Raw genomic sequence first — 25,177 nt, forward strand, 5'->3', positions numbered from 1 at the left:
TGACGTACAATCTTTAACAATCATTTTAATTCAAAAGAACACTTAACTGCCAAGTTCACACACTATATTATAAAAGAGAGAGACTTTGTGCATTTGTTATTTTACAAATTGTTATTATTGCATGCACACTTTTGTGATATCAAAATGACCGCAATTGTACTGGAAAGTTTTTAAACTACATTTGAAAATTATATGCCATCTAGATAAAAAAATGGTATCTGAATTCTCCACTTATCAATATGTTTAAAAATGAATTTGTATTGAGAGTCACTATTATCATTAGTGATTGAATGAGCTTTGCCTCATTATTATTTTTATTTTTCTCTAGCCTTAATCACAAAATAAGTGTACTTTTACCTTTTTAGTAATTGTTCTTTTCTTGCCATTCTTTGTTAATACTTATTATTATTAATGCAAGTTCCCATTTCTATACAGATTCAGGTCTAAATTTTCAACGTAAGCGTAAACGTTGTATTGGTTCAACCATAGCATAGTACATATAATTTAAATTGCAGGATTTTATTTGGGTGGGTGCGGATTAATATATTTTGAACCATTTTCATAATATAATGTATAATACACTACAGATTTTTGTTGTTGAACCAATTGCACCCCCCCCCCCCTGCGTACGGCCCTGCTCTCAAGTGTAAAAATGTTTTTTTTGTTCATTACATTTTCAGACTGAAAACAGTGAAATGGAAGATCCTGAAGAAAAATTCCGACAATTGAAGTCAGACCTCAGTAGAGACTACGAAAATGAAAAATACAGATGGTTGAGATTCTGTCTGTTTGATTACTTATCTGTAGGGGATATCACCAATCCTCAGCTCATAGGAAATGTTCTATTCAATAAACTCCATTATGAAGGTAAAATCACAGAACAGAATGTCAACCTTCTGTTGGATATTGCTAAGTTAACACGTTTGCAGCATGCTGAACAACTAGTAATTCAGTATATAAAGGATAACAATATTCAAAACACTGGCAGTGGTGAAAGTTTGTCACCTTATCGAAGACGACTATTTCATGCTTTGAGAGAGAGTGAACCAAATGATTTACGAAGGGTTATTTCTCACTATGAATTAAGCACTGAGATACAAAATATTTGGGATTCAGTTTTAAGATTGGAAATTGATACAAAATTAGAAGATAACCAAGAAAAAATTGAAGTGTTTGCACGTCTTCTTGGAGAACGGTCAAGGAGAGAACTAACTGGTATGCATAGTTTTCTTTTTCATTTACATCTTTTTACTTGAACATGATCAAATACACATCAATATTACACTTTGTTGTGTACTGTTCGGTAATTATAGTTGAATAATATTTTTATATTACTATTAAAAATAAAATAGAATAGAAGTATCTATTTTAATAAATTATCTTTTATTTTAAAGAAATAGCTACCTTTACATTTTTCAACTCTGCATTTAATAAAATTGCATGATAAATATTTATAATAAGAAATTGTTCTTACTTGTACTGTCCAAGATCTCCGTTGATTCATTTATTCGAAATTATGAAAAATGAATTATTACACAAATTTGGTCATCCTCATGATGAATCAAATTTAACAATAAAGTTGTATGAATGTTAAATCCAATCAAATTGTATGCTTTGGTTCATTCTGCATACTATACTATTGTAAAACATTGCCATACAAATCTTATTATAAAACTATACTTAGCAACTTGTTAGACCTTATTTAAATGATGGTGTCTCTGCTCATGCCTTTAAAGAATATATATAGATGCTTTCAAATCTGTCCAAAGAAGAATCACATGTATCTGTCTCCCGAATCCGCTGGTAGCATTACTTACTAGTAAAAAGCTAAAATGTCAAATCTTATGTTCATATCTTATGTTCATATCTTATGTCCATATCTTATGTTCATATCTTATGTTCATATCTTATGTTCATATCTTATGTTCATATCTTATGTCCATATCTTATGTCCATATCTTATGTCCATATCTTATGTTCATATATTATGTTCATATATTATGTTCATATATTATGTTCATATCTTATGTTCATATATTATGTTCATATCTTATGTTCATATCTTATGTTCATATATTATGTTCATATATTATGTTCATATCTTATGTTCATATATTATGTTCATATCTTATGTTCATATATTATGTTCATATATTATGTTCATATCTTATGTTCATAAATAATCTTATTATTTTTCTTTGTATTACCTTTGTAAATGTTTGTCACAAAATATGTGATGTCTTCAAATTTATTTACTCAGGCATATAGTGACCATCTTAACTTAAGTAATAATTTTGTGTGTAGGCCTACTGATTGTTTTCATAATTCTTTTCTTGGACATTTTAGAAATCTACCTGTGGATCACAGGATTTAAGTTTGATTTAACATAATTTAGTAAACGTTAAATTTTCAGCTTGAGGGTAAATTTGTATCCATTTTTATAATTATATTGAATTTTAATCTTTTAACCGTAAATACATTTTAATATGTGTATTTCAATGTAGAGAGCCGCTCACCAGTTATTTCTTTTAAAACAGTTAGGTATAATCCTGCCTGATTATTTTACATTTTGGTCTGTTTTTGTCAGGCAAATATGATATGATAAATGACAACATTTATTTCAATTCAATTCAATTCAATTCAATAATACATTTATTTAAGATGGTCACAATATATAACAAACAATATTACAATAAACAATCATAAACAATTAATATAAGACCATCTTAGGGATCAAAATTAGAAGTAGAACTTGTCTCACATTGACCCCTAAAATAATAATAATAATTCAAACAAAAATAAGAACGGTACCGTATAAATATACAAATACAACGCATACAATTAAATAAATTATACAGTGCGCAACATATTTAGTAGGTTTGGTAACAAGATAAATAAAGGATTTTTATATGCTTTCTAAATGAATTTACAGTATATAAATGATTGATGGCAGTTGAATCTAGATTATTCCAATACGTTGGTCCTAAATAAGTAATAAAAAACTGGCTTTTTCTAAGTTTAACAAATGGAACATACAATTTATGTGGATTTCTTATGTTATAGGTATGATCTAATAAACGATTTGAAAATAACATTGAAACAGACTTTGGTAGTAAACCAGTAACATATTCAAACATAAAAGAAGTAACTTGAAGTTTATGAAGGTCATATATTTTTAAAATTTTAAGTTTTTTAAACAAAGGTTCTGATGCAGATGTAGATTGTTCAAAGTTTAATAATCGAACAACACGTTTTTGTAAAATGAAAATTCTATGTAAATTTGATGGATAATCAGCTGCCCATATAATATTGCAATAAAGTAAATGTGGTAATATAAGCGAATTATACAAAGAAAGTAAAATGTGTTGAGGAAAAAAATATTTTATCTGGTTTATAACACCAATGCATTTAGACATTTTGATTGAAATATTTTTCTGATGACCGGTCCAATTTAAGTTTTCATTAATTAAAATTCCAAGAAATAAAGTTTCGCTTTTTCGGTCCAGATTTTTACCATTTAGAACAACCTGAATGTTTTTGTTACTTAATTTATGCCTGTTTCGATGGGAGTGAAATATAATGAAATTTGTTTTTGAAGTATTAATCAATAATTTATTAGAAGAGAACCAATTTTCAATCTTATTTAATTCTAAATTAAAGGTATTTACTAATAAATCAATATTTTTGTTTGAATAAAATAAAGTTGTATCATCGGCAAAGGAAACAATATTCAGTGTATCACTAACAAAGGTTATGTCATTTACGTAAATAAGAAATAATAAGGGTCCAAGGACCGACCCCTGTGGTACACCACATGGAACGTTCTTTGCCGATGATTTACAGTTACCAATCTGTACATATTGTTTACGATTACTAAGATAACTAATAAACCATTTTAACGAAACACCTCTAATGCCATAACGTAACAGTTTTGAAAGTAAAATATCATGATTAACAACATCAAAAGCTTTGGATAGATCAAGAAAAGTGCTTAACAAAAATTCTTTATTTTCAAATGCATTATTAATTGAATGTATAAGTTCAAGCATAGCGTAACAGGTAGAGTGTTTTTTACGAAAACCATATTGATGATTATTTAGGATGTTATGTTTAGTTAAATATGTATAAAGACGAGTATGCATTAATTTTTCTATTATTTTTGAGAGAATGGGGAGAACGGAAATCGGTCTATAATTGTTAAGTAAGTTTGCATTTCCCTTTTTAAAAACTGGGACCACTTTAGCTAATTTTATATGATCAGGTACGATTCCTGTAGTAAAAGATAAATTGATAACATAAGTAAGAGGAATTAAAATAAAAGGAGTAATTTTTTTAAGAACAGAAGGTGTAAGGGAGTCGTGTCCTGATCCTTTATTAGAGTCTAGACTGTTGATCATGTTCAACACTTCATTTTCAGTGACTGGGTTAATAAAAAATGAATTAATGGGTGGGGGTGGTAAATTCGACATTGGATCAATATTATTATCTGGGATGGAGTTGAGCGTTTTTAAACCGATTTCTGAAAAATATTTGTTAAAGTGATCACATATAGAGTTAGTATCATAAATAAATTCATCCCCAATTTTCAAGACTGAGGGATTTTTATTATTTTTTCTAGCTGGATTTAAAATAGAATTGATCACACCCCAATTAATCATTTTCACAATCTAAGACAGAATTGTAGTAGTTTCCATTATTATGTATAAAGACTGATTGTTCAGTTTAAATTGACTTAATTGTTGAATAAAATAGTCAATCTTTTAACTCAAGAAATATTCCCCCTTTTTCCTCGTAAACATTCATTCATTTGTATTACTTTTTAAAATATCCATGCTATTGTGTATCTTTTTGTTTATGGAAAAAGTTTTATTTTAGAAATAGTATCTTGTATAAACATAGAAACAAGATAAACAAGAAGCAAGCATAAATAGGTATATAGAACAGAATTACACAAGATATTCAATGAAAAAATCTAAAACATTTTTTTACAGAGTGTGTCATTTAAGTGTTTTTTTTTCTTCTATAGATGTTGAAACAAATGAAACAATAATAGAGCCTTCCACTTCTAACTTTGAAGGAAACCTATCGTCAACAGATAAAGGTAAATATAACAAAATTGAGAAAAATGTTTAATAAAACCTTTACACAGATCTAAGAATAAGTGAATTTGATGATACATGCCAATATTGCTTGCTGAACTACAGAATGTTAAACTACTCTTGTTGATAAAAAAAAATACTTTAATTGGTTCAATTATAGACTGGAGATGATAATATACTATGTACAGATAATGAACATAAAATAGATTGATTTGTAAACAATTTAATAGGGAGCAACCACTACAATTACATTTTTATTACATATTTAGGTGAGCCACCTCATAAAAAGCCTCATCAATCACAAGAAACAATAAGTGAGTATAATGATAAAGAATAATTTTATTTTGTATGTTGTCATAGTCTAATTTGAAGTCATGAAGTACAGTAGAACCCTTTTGGACCCAACAAATTGTCCCCATAATAGCAGGGGTTGTTCTAGGGGTTTTATTGTAGTCTATTTTGGCGCTGAAATTTTTTTTACCAGCAAAAAATGATTCTACTATTCAATACCTTCAAAAAGGCCTAAAATGATTCAATTCCCAGGTGAAAATTCCAGTTGAGACCAGTTGGAAATTCCAATTGGTCCAACTGGTATTCAACTGGTTCAACTGGTTTTCAATTGGTTCAACTGATTTCCAATTGGTTCAACTGGTTTTCCAACTGGTCAGCTGCTTTTTCCAACTGGTTTTCAACTGGTCCAACTGGTTGGTTCTTCCAACTGGTTTTCTCAACTGGTAAGCTGGTTTTCCAACTGGTTTTCAATTGGTCCAACTGGTTGGTTATTCCAAGTGGTTTTTTTTTCCATCACGTCAACTGGTTTTCCCAACTGGTCTCCAGCTGGTTTTTTTCCCCATCAGGTCAACTGGTTTTTTCAAGCACAACTCAGTATATGATGTCCAATGGCTTTTTCCAACTGGTTGTTTTATTAACTGGTCCAAAACAGGTTTTGCAACCAGGTAAATTGGTATTGGCTTTTATAACCAGGGGGACCCTCTTCCGGGAGGAAGGATGTGATGTGAGCTAGCGTGCATAGTCCCATAATGACTTATGACAAACCAAGAATTGCCTCATTTGGTTTCTGTGACATAATTAGCTGCAACTCAGATTGTGTCTACCTTCAACTGTGCTGATTGTATCATCACAATGACCAATACGTTTCGTTCCTACACCCCATGATCTAGGAAATTTATTTGTAATTTAGGCCTTGGCCCCTTAACATAACAAAATAACATTTTAAGAGAACGGAAAGTAAATCACATCTTCTTGAATATGCTAAATAAAAATACAAATTAGACATTCTTTTCTTCCTGTTCATGTGAACCAAAAGTTAATAAATTATGTGATGGTTTTTCCCGTTTAGACAATTCCAAACAAAATTAATCTATAAACCAAAAGTTTATCAGAAAAGAATGATTTATTGACAAAATTAAAAAATTACATAAACATTGCTAGCTAAAACATGAGACATACACATTTTTAAAAATGTTTTATTTATTTGAGGTGCTGGCATGTCAAAACTAATGGCTATATTAACAAATTGTTTTGGTATTTTTTAACAGTTAAAAAGTATCTGATTGAAAAACAAAAAGAATTATATAAAGATTTTAACAAATTGGAGACAGCAGTTCTTGAGGACCTCAATATTGAAGAGTTATTCACTGATCTCAAGTTAGTTCAATCAAGTAAGAAAGAGAATAAAGCAGAATCTAGAAACCAGAAAAGAGGCCAACATGACCAGAAAGAAAAAATACCTAAAACATTGGGGGAGATATTGGAGGTTATAAAAACTAGAAATGCTCGTAAAATCATATTTACAGGTAAAGGGGGGATGGGAAAGACAACCCTTCTTAGATATATTGCTTATAACTGGGCTATATGTAAAAATAATACATTTGATGACAAAATAGTGTTTCTAGTAAATATCAGGGACTTGCAGCCTAAAAAAGGAATCTTAGATGCCATTATTAGTAATATGTATTATGTTCCAACGTTCACTATTTATATGGATACATACAATGATGAAGAATCTAAAAAATTGATTAAAAACTTCATAATAAAGAATGGGAATGAAATAGTTGTACTATTAGATGGATTAGATGAGTTGCAGCAAGGTGTCGAGGATCCTATAGTTTTATTTACAAATACAGATTTTAAAAATGTCACGCTAATAACATCGCGACCTGAAAACACTACAAAATTTGTTGATAAATCCGATGTACATGTGGAGGTAAATGGATTCAGTGAAACAAGTATAAAGAACTACATTAATAGATATTTTGCTAATAATAAGGATTTAGGGGAATGGCTATTCTATACATTAAGACATAATTCACACACACAAGTATTTGAAATGTGTTCGTCTCCTTTGGTATTACTTATGATTTGCAACATATGGGAAGAATCCGGAAACCTTCCGGATGACTTATCAGATCTTTTCCGAGAACTAATTTGTTGCACTTTAAATCAACATTTATCTAAGCTAAATTGTGTGGAAAACAAATCTAAAATTGCAACTTTTGATAGAATTCCAGCTGAATATAAAACTGCAATACTAGCATTAGGTCAATGGATCTATGAAGGACTAAAGAAAAACATATTGATAATTGACAAGTACGATTTCAACAAAATTTGTAAGAATAAATCAATTGTAGAATTAGCACTAAATATTGGATTTGTTTACAAAGAGCAATCTCTTAGTAAAAGTGATAAAATGAAAATGTTTGCTCCACCACACAAGTTAGTTTCAGAGGCATTAGCTGGGTTTTACCTTGCTGAAAAGTGTCAGTCAGGTGATTTGAAGGAGGAGGAGTGTGACATGATAATATCTAATGAATATCTACATATGACAACCATATTCACTATAGGATTCCTAGGTGTTGATGCTGGTAAATTTATGAAACATTGGTTGAGAGTGAAAGCTTCCAACTTGTATTCACTAGCAAAGTATTTCAAATATGTAAAGGCAGAACATGAACAGTCTGTAATAGAAGAATTAGATACAAAAATATCAAGTGATGAAGTACTTAAAGAAACATGTTTAGAAATGTCTGAGTCATATAGATATTTGCTATCTATTGACATTGATGGTAAACCAAAAAATGAACATTTGGTACAACTTATGAGCAGATTTGATGATATGGATATCCATTTTGTCAAATTAAAAGAAAAAACAAAAGTCATTAAACCTACAAACAAATATGCTATGCTAGTTCATATCTATATAATCATAAATGGACTAATAAGTGATGATATAGACCTACAATATGATATGTGTGACCATTATGAAAATCTATTACAGTCATTGGTAGAAGACAATGGGATTGATATCCTTTCAGTTTTAATGGACAATTTTGAATTAAAATATGACTTTAAAATGGTTTATGTTGAGGAATTAATTAGCCCCAATTTGTTTATTCATTTGTTAAAATATTCACCTAACCTGAAGAGTTTGGAATTTGAAACTGCCACTGTAACTGGTGATACATTAAATCAAGTTTTGGTTGACAATATTTTACCACCTGATCTAAATATTTATCTTGAAAAGAATGATTTAAGTGATATCGATGGTCTTTCACTCTCTAAGATGGTGAATCTAATTCGATATGATTCAGAAATGCTGGACGCTCAAGAAGAATCTTTCATATTTACTACTTTTCACCTGTCAGTTGATAACCTGAAAAGTCTTATAGATGCCTGTTGTGAAAATGATAGGAAATTAACATGGAATTGGTTGGACTTAAGTGGAGTTAACCTATCTTCAATTGAAGGATCAAAATTAGCTTGTTTATTCAAATTCTCTCCAGAATTATCTATCCTTGATATGAGTAATTGCCATCTCTCAGGAAGTATTATTATAGATTTTGTTGAGGAATGTGATGAAAACAATGTGGTATTGCAATCTAAATTTATTACTCTAACAGGTAACAATCTGTCAGATGGTTTTTTACTTGATAAATTGTTAAGTGCTAAATGGTGTGATTACAGTCTGACACTTGATAACCTGACAATTCTAATAGATAACTGTTATGAACATGGTAGAATATTGACTATGAGGTATTTAGATTTAAGTGGACTTAACCTAGCTTTAATTGGCGGATCAAAGTTAGCTTGTTTATTAAAATTCTCTCCACAACTAGGACGTCTTAATATGAGTAATTGCAATCTTTCAGGTAGTATTATTAAAGATTTATTGAATGAATGTGATGAAAACAATGTTGTATTGAAACATGGCATGTTTAATCTACGAGGAAACAATCTTTCAGATATTGATGGTGTTTTTAGGTTGGTGGAACTAATTAATCAAAACACTTTTGAATGGAAAGATTATAGCATGTCAGTTGATAACCTAAGAGGTCTTATAGATGCCTGTTATGAACATGGTAAAATATTGACATGGGAAAAGTTGAATTTAAAAGGGATTAATTTAGCTTCAATTGAAGGATCAAAATTAGCTTGTTTATTAAAATTCTCTCCACAACTACAACTTCTTAGTATGAGTAATTGCAATCTCGCAGCTAGTTTTATAACAAATTTGTTTGCTGAATGTGATAAAAACAATGTGGTATTGAAACCTGGCATGCTTGATCTAATGGGTAACAATCTTTCAGATATTGATGGTGTTTCACTTTTTAGGATGGTGAACCTAATTTATATAAAAGAAAATACATTTGTATGGTGTAATTATAGCCTGTCAGTTGATCACCTGAAATTTCTTGTAAATACCTATAAAGAACATTGTAGGATATTGACATGGAGAAAGTTGAATTTAATTGGACTTAACCTATCTTCAATTGAAGGATCAACATTAGCTTGTTTATTGAAATTCTGTCCACAACTACAACATCTTGATATGAGTAATTGTCATCTCTCAGGTAGTATTATTAGAGATTTATTGAATGAATGTGATAAAAACAATGTGGTATTGAAACCCAACATGCTTGCTCTACAGGGAAACAATCTTTCAGGTATTGATGGCCATTCACTTTGTAGGTTGGTGGACCTAATTTATCTACAGCGATACAATGGCATTTTTAATTGGTATGATTATAGCCTGTCAGGTGATAACTTGAAAAGTCTTGTAGATACCTGTAATGAACTATGTAGGAATTTGACATGGAAGAGTTTGGACTTAAGTGGACTTAACTTAGCTTCAATTGGCGGACCAACATTAGCTTGTTTAATAAAATTGTCTCCACACCTACAACTTCTTAGTATGTGCAATTGCAATCTCTCAGGTAGTATTATAACACATTTGTTTGATGAATGTGATAAAAACAATGTGGTATTGAAACCTGGCATGCTGGATCTAAAGGGAAATAATATTTCAGATATTGATGGTGTTACACTTTTTAGGTTGGTGGAACTAATTTATATGAAAGAAAATACATTTGTATGGTGTAATTATAGCCTGTCAGTTGATCACCTGAAATGCCTTGTAAATACCTATAATGAACATTGTAGGATATTAACATGGAGAAAGTTGAATTTAAGTGGATTTAACCTATTTTCAATTGGCGGATCAACATTAGCTTGTTTATTAAAATTCTCTCCACAACTACAACTTCTTAGTATGAGTAATTGCAATCTCTCAGCTAGTTTTATAACAAATTTGTTTGATGAATGTGATAAAAACAATGTGGTATTGAAACCTGGCATGCTGGATCTAAAGGGAAATAATATTTCAGATATTGATGGTGTTACACTTTTTAGGTTGGTGGACCTAATTTATCTGCCGTATTATCACTACGAGAAGGGAAGGTTTAATTGGCATGATTATAGCCTGTCAGGTGATAACTTGAAAAGTCTTGTAGATGCCTGTAATGAACTATGTAGGAATTTGACATGGAGGAGGTTGAATTTAAGTGGACTTAACTTAGCTTCAATTGGAGGATCAAAATTAGCTTGTTTATTAAAATTCTCTCCACAACTACAATATCTTAATATGAGTAATTGTCATCTCTCTGGTAGTATTATCAAAGATTTATTAAGAGAATGTGATAAAAACAATGTGGTATTGAAACATGGCATGCTTGATCTATATGGAAACAATCTTTCAGATATTGATGGTGTTTCACTTTTTAGGTTGGTGGAACTAATTAATCAAAACACTTTTGAATGGGATGATTATAGCCTGTCAGTTGATCAGCTCAAAAGTCTTGTAGATGCCTGTTTTGAACATGGTAGAATATTGACTATGAGCAAATTAGATTTAAGTGGACTTAACCTAGCTTCAATTGGAGGATCAAAATTAGCTTGTTTATTAAAATTCTCTCCACAACTACAATATCTTAATATGAGTAATTGTCATCTCTCTGGTAGTATTATCAAAGATTTATTAAGAGAATGTGATAAAAACAATGTGGTATTGAAACATGGCATGCTTGATCTATATGGAAACAATCTTTCAGATATTGATGGTCTTTCACTCTCTAAACTAATTCAATATGATTCAGATTTAATGGACGTTGCAGAAGATTGTTTTACTACTTTTCACCTGTCAGTTGAAAACCTAATAGGTCTTGCAGATGCATGTTATGAACATGATAGGATATTGACATGGAAACGGTTTAATTTAAGTGGGATTAACTTAGCTTCAATTGCAGGATCAAAAATAGCTTGTTTATTAAAATTCTCTCCACAACTAAATTTTCTTGATATGAGTAATTGCCATCTCTCAGATACTATTATTAAAGATTTTTTTAATGAATGTCATAAAAACAATGTAGTATTGAAATCTAAATTTATTACTCTAACAGGTAACAATCTGTCAGATGGTGTTTTACTTATTAAATTGTTAAATTCTGAATGGTGTGATTACAGTCTGACACTTGATAACCTGACAATTCTAATAGATGCCTGTTATGAACATGGTAGAATATTGACTATGAGCGAATTAGATTTAAGTGGACTTAACCTAGCTTCAATTGAAGGATCAAAATTAGCTTGTTTAATTAAATTCTCTCCACAACTAGTAGAGCTTTATATGAGTAATTGCCATCTCTCAGGTAGTATTATAAAAGATTTATTGTATGAATGTGATGAAAACAATGTTGTATTGAAACCTGGCATGCTTGATCTAGAGAAAAACAATCTTTCAGATATTGATGGTGTTTCACTTGCCAGGTTGGTGAACCATTTAATGGTTTACACTTTTGCATGGTGTGATTACAGCCTGTCAGTTGACAACTTAAGAGGTCTTGCAGATGCCTGTGAACATGGTAGGATGTTGACATGGAAAGTGTTGAAATTAAGTGGAATTAACCTATCTTCAATTAGAGGATCAAAATTAGCTTGTTTATTAAAATTCTCTCCACAAATACGACGTCTTGATATGAGTAATTGCCATCTCTCAGGTAGTATTATAAAAGATTTATTGAATGAATGTGATGAAAATGGTGTGGTATTGAAACCTGGCATGCTTGATCTAAAGGGAAACAATCTTTTAGATATTGATGGTGGTACACTTATTAAGTTGGTCTTCCTAAATTGTTTAGATGATTATATTGTTAATTGGGGTTATTGCCTGTCAGTTGATCACCTGAAAAGTCTTGTAGACATGTGTAAAGGTAGGATATTAACATGGAGACGGTTGAATTTAAGTGGGCTTAATCTAGCTTTAATTGGTGGATCAACATTAGGTTATTTATTAAAATTCTCTCCACAACTACAACATCTTGATATGATTAATTGCAATCTCTCTGGTACTATTATACAAGATTTATTGAATGAATGTGATAAAAACAATGTGGTATTGAAACCTGGTATTCTTGATCTAAGGGGAAACAAACTTTCAGATATTGATGGCCTTTCAATTTTTAAGTTGTTGATTTGTATGAATTATGACATTTTTAAAGGGCATGATTATGGCCTGTCAGTTAATAACCTACAAGAACTTGTAGATGTCTGTAAGGTTAATAATAGCAAGTTGACGTGGAGTGATTTAGATTTAAGTGGACTTAATCTTGTAGTATCCATTTTAGCTGATTTAATACAATTCTCTCCATTTCTGGAACATCTCAGTTTAGAAAATTGCAATATTTCAGGTGGTATGATAATGTCTGTATTGAATGAATGTGAACAAAATGGAGTAGTATTGAAAAAAGAAATGCTGAATCTGATGGGCAATGACCTTTCAGACATCACAGATGAAACATCAGTTGCTAAATTAAACTGGATCCTTAGTAAATCCTAATTGGTTTTATCTAAACTTGGATGTAGACATTTTGGGAAACGGAACAAAAATCAAATGAGTTGATTAACATAAACCCTTTTTCTTCATCAATCACTGTCAAGTAATTTATATTCTTTGTTTTACTTACATAAACTATACAAGGTTAAATACAATGAAATATATTTCATAATCTTACTACTTAAATATAAATAAATAAATATATATTGTGATACAGTTTGAAAGACATCACATTTTTTATTTAAATATGAACGATCTATAAGCACTGCAAAACTTTTAAGTTCTTAATCCCTGGTTGCATTCGGCTAAGATTTATCATAAATCATTCTTATGTGTTTTACTTAGTGAAGACAATATCATGAAGGATGATGTGGGACAGATGATTGTGTATTGTCCGTGTGGAGGGGAGAAATGGAGTTATTTAATGAGTTTTATAAAATCTTTATGATAGATGCTAAATAATCCTAGAATACTACAGTATAAATTTACAATTAGATTTAGGATGAGGAGACATTCTGTACATCTCTGTCACCACAACTACATATTCAAATTTGCATGATTTATGTGATATGGATTTAAAACGGGATATTTGTGTCTATTCCATGCCTGGTTACCTGAATAACCGAAATTAGCTCACTCCTACGAAGTGGGGGACAATATGAAAACAAGTATTTTTATTGGAACACCCCTACATATCCATGGAACCATCTCCATGTATTAGTGTTACAATCATTTCTTTGTGTATTGTTGTTGAGTAAAGTACGAAAACAAAAGAACAAACTAATTCAGAGAATTCTACATCTGAAATTAAGTTGTTGTTTATTACGATACGTTGAGAAACGCTGCCCTGAAGCAGGGGAGAAATATTATTTTAGGGCCTATACATAATATATAGACTAGATACGTTGAAAATCGTTGCCCTTGCTCCTATTGAAGCAGGGCAGAAATATTATAGATACGTTGGAAATCGTTGCCCTAGCTCCTATTGCAGCAGGGCAGAAATGTTATAGATACGTTGACAATCGTTGCCATTGGTCCTATTTAATCAGGGCAGAAATATTATAGATATGTTGAAAATCGTTGCCCTTGCTCCTATTGAAGCAGGGCAGAAATATCATAGATACGTTGGAAATCGTTGCTCTTGCTCCTATTGCAGCAGAAATATCACATTGCATTACCTTGCTGGAGTCTCTCCGAGTAGGCTAGCATAGCTGGTTGATACGTTGAAAACCGTTGCCCTCATGGTTCATTCACGGGGCAGAAATACAGAATACAAAGGATAGGTCCTGCATTTATTATTATTTATGTATTTGTATATAACATGTTACTGTAGACTATATCATTGTTTTTTTTGTAGTGTAAGATAATTTCTTGTACAGTATTCTGTCTTCAAATACAGTAAAATCTTTATTAATGGACACTTAATTGTTGACTAAATGAGAGAAAGTTGTACAACCCCAGTTAAGTCATACTTGACACATTTCATTGTCTGAACAAGGCTAAAACATATGAAAACTGTGGCTTAACTATTCGGAAGAAACTCTATTTAAAAAGAGTTATTGGTTTGGTCTCAAAAGCGTCCCTTAAATAGTGTTCTACTGTATATATATTCTACTTGATTGTTATTTTTTAAAATCTCATGTCTGTTTTTTGTAGTTCAGTGTGGTAATGGTATATGTATACTCTCCAGTATGTTGATATCTAAGTGGAGATTACATGATTTTAAGGTTTTTGAGTTTAAAGGTTTGCATAAATAAATACTTGTTACATGGAAGTATGTTGTAAATTATATCGATGTACGTGCCGTGTTACAACACCACATACATTGATTACAATTTACACTTTAATCTACTTTTGTAAGATATAATGTCGAACAAAATAATAAATTTGAAATAATATTATAAATATAGAGTGTATTATTTTCTTTGTTGTAATTTTCTTTTTCAAATGTTAATGTTGTTTCATATATGTTAAAATGTACTTATAAATAATGACTACAGTACAAAGACTTGATTAACTTTTTATGACATTGTCAAAATGATTATATTGCGGTTACTGCATTATACTGCATATACGGTATCTATCATACAGTACAACATAAATAATTCTATACAATAATAATAGACCTTACATGACAATCTAAATAAGTCATAGATAAAACAATACAATATAAATAATTCTTGGTTCAAAATAATTACAACTATAATAATAATAAGATAAGTCTCAATTGCTTACCAAAGATAGGCCTGGATAACATGTGCAGCTATAGCTATACACTATATCAATTACTACTGTACTACAGCTTTAGGCTTCTAAGTAAGCCTTGGTACATCTACCACTTCTATAGCTAGGCCAGCTTAGGCTTCTAAGTAAGCCTTGGTACATCTACCACTTCTATAGCTAGGCCAGCTTAGGCTTCTAAATAAGCCTTTTGTGATTGCTAGGTCCTTACCCAACAAGCCTAACTATCCAACTGCCACCCACAGCCCAAGCAAGCTATGCCCTCATTAGCATAACCCATATGGTTGGTCACCTGTTCACTTGACACCCTTCAGTGAACACAAGCACAGTATACCTAGCTTGGATTTGGCACTTACATACCCACCCACAATTGCGCATTGCACAATTTTACATACAAATACAATGAAAGTGTAAAATCCAGGCCTATAACACTAATTATCCATCAACTTATTAACTATAATGTTAAACAACAATGTATATAAGTAGCGACAAAAATAAAGTTAAATACAAAGTTCATTTAAAGTTTCTTAAGTTTTCTCAGCTTCCTTCTTTGTTTTGTTCAATTCAGAATAATATAGGATTTACTTTTCCGGATCATCATTCTCCAACAGCAAACATAGTTTACTCACAGGCCTCGTCAGGATACTTGCATGTGTCTTTACCTTTACTTGCCGAACAAACCCATCCTTGTTTGGTAATGTCTCCACAACTTTACCCATTGGCCACATTTCTTGGGGTTTTCTCACTTATCAGTAAAACAATATCTCCAATTTTAGCATTTCTTCTTGGAGATAACCACTTTTGTCTTCTTTGTAAAAGCGGAAGATATTCACTTTTCCATCTCTCCCAGAAACGATCAGCCAAATATTGAGCTTGTTTCCATCTTCTCCGGAAGTAATTGGATTTATTCTCAGAATTACAAGGTGGTAGATTTACATCACCCTTTAGAAGTATGAGTTGGTTAGGTGTGAGCGGTTTAAGATCGTTAACATCCTCCTGATTGCTTGTTATTGGCCTATTGTTGACAATGTTTTCCACTTCACAAATGAATGTATGCAAGGTATCATCTGTTAACGTCTGACTTTGGACTAATGCATATAATATCTGCCGTATAGTTCTGATTTGACGTTCCCATATCCCACCATGATGGGATCCGGTGGGTGGATTAAATACCCAGTCTATATCCTTTTGCAGCAAAGTTTCATAAATTCTGGCTTGGTTCCACGCCTTAATTTCCTTACTCATCTCTCGGCATGCTCCAACGAGGTTTGTACCATTGTCAGACCTAATATGTTAAAATGTACTTATAAATAATGACTACAGTACAAAGACTTGATTAACTTTTTATGACATTGTCAAAATGATTATATTGCGGTTACTGCATTAACCATATTTGTTACTGCAATAATGTATGATGATTTTAGTTTGTTTCAATGTAAAAGTTTGAAACAATCAATGCTATAATATATATGATTAGTCAAAACAAGTATAAATATTGGATAACCCTGTTTAAAAGAGTAAAGAAATTGTAGTTACTGAAGTAACTGCAGTTGAATCAATTTGACATGTTCCCTTACGAAATTGATTGTTATAATTATTATTATCTATCGTTATTATCATCGTTTTAACATCTTTATTATCATCGTTCTAATTTCTTCATTATCATCGTTTTAACATCTTTATTGTCGTTTTAACATCTTTAATTTCATCGTTTTATTATCATCGTTTTAACATCTTCATTATCATCGTTTTAACATCTTTAATTTCATCGTTTTAACATCTTCATTATCATTTTATTTTATTTTTTATTTTTTTTTGTTTTTTATTTTATTTTATTTTATTCAATTTCCAGGTAACATACAAAAATCATAAACAAGGTACGACATTATTCAACCAAACAGAACAAAAGTACTATCAGCACCTGCGGGTAACCAAAAGTGGATCAGTTCAAAAGAACTGCACTGTCGAGTGGCTTTCCCAACTAATAGTACGAAAAACGCAATAGACATAAAAACACAGTGATAGTCTAGATAAATTCGATATCAGTAATACATTTTTTCAAATCCCTTCTAAACCCCCCAAAGTTAAACAGGACTTTGTTACGAACTTCATGCGGGATACATTCCCATATTCGAGGGAAATTAACAAACAGGGAGTATTTAAATGCATTAGTTCTAGCATACATGTGTTTAAAGGTGAGGGACTCTGGATACCGAGAATTAATTGTAAGGTATTCAAAAATATCACAATCAATTAAATTATGCAAACACTTAACTACAAAAATTATACTATGAAATTTCATTCTTTGAACCATATCTGGTAAATTTAGTATCTTAAGCCTGTCAGTGAAATCGCCTTCAACACACAATTTAGTAACCCGTCTTAATGACTTGTTAATAGCTATATTATGTTGTTTTTGATGTGGATCCCACACAGGAGCACCATATTCAATAACAGGTCGACATAGTGCATTAAAAAGTCGTAGTAAAATTTCGGTGTCATTGAAACCTACAAACCGTTTGATAAACCCAAGCATTCTCATAGATTTCATCGATACATCATTAACGTGAGCAGACCATGTTAAATCACGTGAGAAGTTAATACCAAGATATTTATGTGAATTAACAGCTTCAAGGGGATTGGATTCGATTGTATAAATAAAATGAGGGATATAATTACGTTTCCTAGTTATGTGCATGACTTTACACTTCTTTGCATTTAATTTCATTTTATTATCCTCACACCATTTGGAAATTTTACAAAGATCCTGTTGTAAGGTAAGTGCATCATGACGACTGAATACAAGTTTATAAATTACTGTATCGTCTGCATACTGCTTCATAACAGAAGAGGTATTTAGAGGTAGGTCATAAACAAAGAGATTAAATAGAAGCGGGCCTAACACTGATCCCTGAGGAACACCCGAGCCCACTCTATCCCAATCAGAATGCTCCTTATTAAGGACAACACGTTGGAATCTGTCACTGAGAAAGGAGTGAAGACACTTTAGGAGAGATCCACATACTCCCATGTTGTGCAGTTTCTTGATTACTAAATCATGGGGAACACGGTCAAAGGCCTTCTCCCAATCAAGGAATATTGCATCAATTACAGGAGGTTGTCTAACATCCATTGTTTGTGACCAATCATGATATAACGCTGAGGCCTGTGTAATACACGATCTACCTGGATAAAACCCGTGTTGCGTGGGACTTATAAATCCAAAAAATTGAAGATGAAAAAGAATGTTTTATCTGCTATAACTGCACAAACAAGTTTCTTGCAAATGCGGAATTTAATTGTTCTCCGACTTGATCCGATTTACTATAACAAATAAATAATGATTACAAATAATATATACGGTATCTATCATACAGTACAACATAAATAATTCTATACAATAATAATAGACCTTACATGACAATCTAAATAAGTCATAGATAAAACAATACAATATAAATAATTCTTGGTTCAAAATAATTACAACTATAATAATAATAAGATAAGTCTCAATTGCTTACCAAAGATAGGCCTGGATAACATGTGCAGCTATAGCTATACACTATATCAATTACTACTGTACTACAGCTTTAGGCTTCTAAGTAAGCCTTGGTACATCTACCACTTCTATAGCTAGGCCAGCTTAGGCTTCTAAGTAAGCCTTGGTACATCTACCACTTCTATAGCTAGGCCAGCTTAGGCTTCTAAATAAGCCTTTTGTGATTGCTAGGTCCTTACCCAACAAGCCTAACTATCCAACTGCCACCCACAGCCCAAGCAAGCTATGCCCTCATTAGCATAACCCATATGGTTGGTCACCTGTTCACTTGACACCCTTCAGTGAACACAAGCACAGTATACCTAGCTTGGATTTGGCACTTACATACCCACCCACAATTGCGCATTGCACAATTTTACATACAAATACAATGAAAGTGTAAAATCCAGGCCTATAACACTAATTATCCATCAACTTATTAACTATAATGTTAAACAACAATGTATATAAGTAGCGACAAAAATAAAGTTAAATACAAAGTTCATTTAAAGTTTCTTAAGTTTTCTCAGCTTCCTTCTTTGTTTTGTTCAATTCAGAATAATATAGGATTTACTTTTCCGGATCATCATTCTCCAACAGCAAACATAGTTTACTCACAGGCCTCGTCAGGATACTTGCATGTGTCTTTACCTTTACTTGCCGAACAAACCCATCCTTGTTTGGTAATGTCTCCACAACTTTACCCATCGGCCACATTTCTTGGGGTTTTCTCACTTATCAGTAAAACAATATCTCCAATTTTAGCATTTCTTCTTGGAGATAACCACTTTTGTCTTCTTTGTAAAAGCGGAAGATATTCACTTTTCCATCTCTCCCAGAAACGATCAGCCAAATATTGAGCTTGTTTCCATCTTCTCCGGAAGTAATTGGATTTATTCTCAGAATTACAAGGTGGTAGATTTACATCACCCTTTAGAAGTATGAGTTGGTTAGGTGTGAGCGGTTTAAGATCGTTAACATCCTCCTGATTGCTTGTTATTGGCCTATTGTTGACAATGTTTTCCACTTCACAAATGAATGTATGCAAGGTATCATCTGTTAACGTCTGACTTTGGACTAATGCATATATTATCTGCCGTATAGTTCTGATTTGACGTTCCCATATCCCACCATGATGGGATCCGGTGGGTGGATTAAATACCCAGTCTATATCCTTTTGCAGCAAAGTTTCATAAATTCTGGCTTGGTTCCACGCCTTAATTTCCTTACTCATCTCTCGGCATGCTCCAACGAGGTTTGTACCATTGTCAGACCTAATTTGCTTCACTGGTCCTCGTCTAGCTGTAAATCGTCTTATGGCGTTTATACAGGCGTTTGTATCCAGGGAACTAGCTATTTCAATATGAATTGCCTTAGAGGACAGACACACAAATACCACACCATATTTTTTGACAGTGCTTCGTCTTTGCTTGACTTCAATTGGTCCAAAAAAGTCCATGCCTACTCTAGTAAATGCAGCTTGGCCTGATGTCACTCTATCAGCAGGTAGATTTGCCATCATTTGTTCCATTGTTTTCCCACGATATTTTCTGCATTGTACACACCTGTTAGTAATCTTACGAGCTAATGCGTTGGCGCCTATTACCCAATATTTTTCCCGAAGTACAGATAACATCATATTTCGGCCACTGTGCCCACTTCTTCTATGAATGTCATCAAGCATTAAACTACCAACAAGTGATTGTTTGGGAATGATGATTGGGTGCTTTGCATTTGTCGAGATGTCTGCCAGATTCAGGCGTCCACCAACATTTAGAACCCCTTCGTTTAACCATGGATCCAGTCTCTACAAAGGGCTGGATCTTGAAACTATCATTGTGTTACTTTCTGTACCTCTCTGCAGAACTTCCATCTCTTCGGAATAAAACTTTCTTTGAACGTGTTTCACAATCAACATTTCCGCTTCATGAAGGTCACGAACAGTTAACCTGTGGGATCCGCTTGTGTGTGATCGAGTAGCGCCTCTTATTTTCCTCAGCAATACACCTTTCACCTTTAAAATATATGCAACTGCCTTCTTAAGCGAGTGCCAAGATGAATAGTGTTCAACTAGTATACACACTGGATGATTAATATCATTAACCTGAGTAGAGTGGCTTGCTTTTACCTCACAATCTCTTGAATCCTCTTTCATTGATATTATTTGCTGAGGCCATTTACCTTCATCTTCCAATAGAAACCTTGGACCTTGAAGCCATACTGGATCCGAAAGAAATTGTTTAGGATTCTGTCCTCTTGACGCAACATCTGCCGGATTTTGTTTGGTATCAACAAACTTCCATTGGTTTATACTAGTTGCACTCCTTATGATGGTTACTCTGTTGGACACAAAGGTATGAAAGCGTGAGGACTCATTAGCTATGTATCTCAGCACTGAGGTACTATCTGTCCAGTAGAAGGTTTGGTGGAGTTTGATATCCAACTCTCGGAGAACAACGGCACAGATTTTGACTGACATAGTTGCTGCTGTTAGTTCCATTCTCGGGATAGTTACTTTCTTTATAGGAGCCACGCGAGCTTTCCCTGTTACGAAAGAACATCTAATTTTTCCCTGCTCACTTATTTGCCTAAGATAGATCACACAACCATAACCTTCGGCACTGGCGTCAGAAAATGCATGGACTTGAGTATTGACGAAATGTGAATTGCTTCCTGGTACGTAACATCTAGGTACAGTTACGGATTCAATGAGACAAATTTGCTTACACCAATTCTGCCACTTCATCGCATGCTCGTCCGGTATACGTTCATCCCATCCTAACTTTAGTTTACATAAATCTTGAAGTAGGTTCTTTGCCGACACGCTGACAGGCGCAACAAACCCTAAGGGGTCATAAATAGTGCTAACAGCAGATAAGATTGCTCTTCTTGTGTTTTCTGCTTTAAACTTGCCAATACTAAAACCGAACAAGTCATTGTCCACATCCCATTGAAGCCTAGTGCTCGTTCTTTTGGTAGCGGAGAATGGTCAAGATCCAAGTTCATTACTCCTTTGGTCCGGTCTTCGACTGGAATTTGCGATAGAATATATTTGTTGGTGCAGACCCATTTTGTAAGGTTGAATCCGCCTTTTTGACATAAGTTCTTCAACTCTTGAATTAAACCGAGTGCCTTTTGTGTAGACTCGACTGATCGCAAACAGTCATCCATGTAGAAATCATTTAGTACAGTTGATACTGCCGCTTTACTATGTAATTTCTGGTTGTCTTTGGCTGTTTGTTGCAATGCAAAATTAGCGTAAGACGGAGATGACGTGGCTCCGAACAGATGGACAGTCATCCTGTACTTGATAGGAGTTGCTTCTAGATCGCCACCTGGCCACCAAAAGAAGCGAAAAAGATTGCGATGCTTTTTAGGAACTTTTACTTGGTAGAACATGGTCTCGATATCACTCATAAAAGCTACAGGATGCTGACGAAATCTAAGTAGAATACCATTTAAATTGTTGAGCAAATTAGGACCGCATAAAAGAAGATCATTCAACGCAACACCAAGATACCGAGCGGCACAATCGAACACAACCCGTATCTTCGTGGGTTTTTTCGGGTGATAGACACCATGATGAGGGATATACCACGTTAAACCATCTTGCGATTCATAAGGTGAAACCTCTTCCGCATAACCCTGGTCTATAACGCTAGTCATAAATTTAACATAATCCTGTATCTTTAATTTCTTGTCTCTTAAAGGAAGCTCCATCTGATAGTGACCGTCAACAAAGTTACAGCTATCAGCCATTATTTTAATAAATCGTTTATCTTCTTGTGACCACTCTCTTTTATCGTCTATAACTCTTTCCGGAAAATCGTATTTTAAACTTTCTCTGTATGTTCTCTCTAGACTTTCTGACTCGTCATGTTTAGATATAGCCACATTGATGAAACTTGAGTTGACATTTGTAGTATTACCAATCCGAATGACATTCCAAGGAATCCAGCCCAAAGCAGTCTTGGTAGCATGAGGAGAGCTTGGTGGACCCGTTCTAATATCTGATGGGGTGTACGCATCCGGGACATTATTTCCAATAAGAAGATCTATGGTTGCGTTTGATGAAAGCTGGTGCAGTTTAACATCATGTAAATGACCCCATTGTTCTATATCTTTCATTGTTGGAATGTGTTCGATTTTAACAGGTATTTTGTCTTTGTTGTAGACAGCGGGCATACGAATGCTACTGTTACCTTCAATATCCGAAACAATTAGACCATCTACAGTACAGGTTTCAACAAGTTGAGAATTTAACATAGTATCTAAGGTTATAGATCTTTTCTTGCCTTGCACACCTAATTCTGTCATCAACCTTTGGCTACAGAAAGATACATTACTTCCTGGATCGAGGAAAGCATAACACAGAGTACATTTCCAACCTACACACACTTTAACAGCTATCACAGCAAGCGTGCATTCTAATTTTCCTTCAGAGGTTACACAGCTACTACCATCAGTGACAGATATTGGTACAGCATGTTTAGGTGCCGTAGACGTTAATACTGCGGGAAGCCTTTGGTTTTACCATATATTACCTCTCTATTGTCATAATGCAACAATGTGTTGTGGGTACCTCTACATTTCGAACATGTGATGCCGGATGAACACCATCTCTTTGTATGACCTTTACCAAGACACAGAAAACAGACATTTTTTCTCTTTAGCATCTCAAACCGTTCTTGAATAGCCATCCTTTTCATTTCTGAGCATTGAGCGACTGAATGTGGCCTTTCACAACACAAACACTTCTCCACTTGCTTTACATTTACTGCAGACACCTTAGAAGACTCCTTGAACTTGTTGCCTCTAGCATCAAGTTGAAGTTTGCCATACACGGGATCATTAGACTTTTTGGCTTCTTTTCGTACAAATTCAACAAGGTCACTAAATTTTACTCGTTCGTGCTTGGCCTTCAAGTCATACACCTTTCCTCGCCATCTTTCCTGCAAGTTGTAGGGTAGCTTAGTGTAATATAACGATATACTTTTATATTTAAGAAATTGACCTTTGTATCAGAATTTAAATAAGTTCACAAACTTGACCCAGAAAGTCCAGAGGAGAGTTTGTCCAGATGTTTTAATGACCATTTAGTTTATAATAGAATTCCTAAAGAAAACACTTAGCTTAATTTTGTGACTGTTCCCATCGTAAAACAATTAGATATTGACAGTTTTAAGCAGAGATTCGACAGGGCCAATTCATCATTGTAACCTCCCCAGATAAGATCAATCATTCCCACTTAAACACCCCTGGATCAACTTAGGACCAATCATTAGCTCCATAAATGATGTAATGACATTATGCAAATGAACCGGAGCCAATATACTCCCAAGTTTCAGAAGGGCCCAGACACACCTCACAGCCACTTCTTCAGAAGAACATCTACACCTCACAGCCACTTCTTCAGAAGAACATCTACACCTCACAGCCACTTCTTCAGAAGCAGACCTACACACTTCACACCTCACCGACAGCATCATTGATCCTCCGTTCTTTATCTATAGTTATAGTTGTATATTGTACTGAAGTATTAAACTGAATAAACAAAATGTGTTACGACAGTCAAGCGAGTAAGAGTCTTCATTAGTACAACAACGCAACATTATATTACATTAGTAACAATAGTTTTAAGATTCTCAAAAAATTCAAGCACAGCCAAACTGCCCACACACTGCGTAGCTGCCTCACACTCTTTCAGGAAAATAGCAAAATCATCCAAGGATTTGGAATCTGAAGAACGAAGAACAGGCCATGAATACAGCTTCTTAACAAATGCGTTGGCTATCACTTCAGGATCACCATAACGTTCTGTCAATTCTTTGATTGCCGATGGGTACCCTGTGTCTGCGTCTAGGTAAGAAAATCCTTTAACTATGCGATGGGCCTCTCCAGTTGTAAATTGTTCCAGGTACTGCAATTTCTCATCTGCTGAACAAAACTGTTCCACTCTAGACTTAAATTGTCTTATAAAACGTTTGAATTCCAAGGATTCACCTGCAAATTTCTTAATTTCCATTTGTGGCTTCCGCATAGTCCTTATCACCTCGTTCATATCAGTAGAACCAACATTTCTATTAGAAGAAAAAGAATCCTGACAACCCG

At 33.2% G+C, this 25,177-nt stretch overlaps 2 protein-coding genes and 1 long non-coding RNA gene across 3 annotated transcripts; 1 reads left to right on the plus strand and 2 right to left on the minus strand.

Annotated features, from left to right (window-relative positions):
• The first annotated feature begins 802 nt into the window (after positions 1-802).
• LOC140046465 (uncharacterized) lies at positions 803-5,390 on the plus strand. Its single transcript, XR_011844791.1, has 3 exons — positions 803-1,215; positions 5,027-5,101; positions 5,369-5,390. It is a non-coding gene; the product is annotated as an uncharacterized lncRNA (long non-coding RNA).
• A 14,376-nt stretch (positions 5,391-19,766) lies between these two features.
• LOC140047841 (uncharacterized) lies at positions 19,767-20,705 on the minus strand. Its single transcript, XM_072092872.1, has one exon. The coding sequence runs from the start codon at positions 20,703-20,705 to the stop codon at positions 19,767-19,769; it is 939 nt and encodes a 312-aa protein (XP_071948973.1).
• Positions 20,706-20,873: 168 nt separating this feature from the next.
• LOC140047842 (uncharacterized) lies at positions 20,874-25,106 on the minus strand. The gene is made up of 4 exons (XM_072092873.1): positions 24,687-25,106; positions 23,706-24,018; positions 21,997-23,577; positions 20,874-21,910 (listed from the first exon to the last, which is right to left on the minus strand). The coding sequence occupies exons 1-4, from the start codon at positions 25,104-25,106 to the stop codon at positions 20,874-20,876; spliced, it is 3,351 nt and encodes a 1,116-aa protein (XP_071948974.1).
• Positions 25,107-25,177: the final 71 nt, after the last annotated feature.

Source organism: Antedon mediterranea, chromosome 4 (assembly GCF_964355755.1).
Source record: "Antedon mediterranea chromosome 4, ecAntMedi1.1, whole genome shotgun sequence".
Classification (NCBI taxonomy): Eukaryota; Metazoa; Echinodermata; class Crinoidea; order Comatulida; family Antedonidae; genus Antedon; species Antedon mediterranea.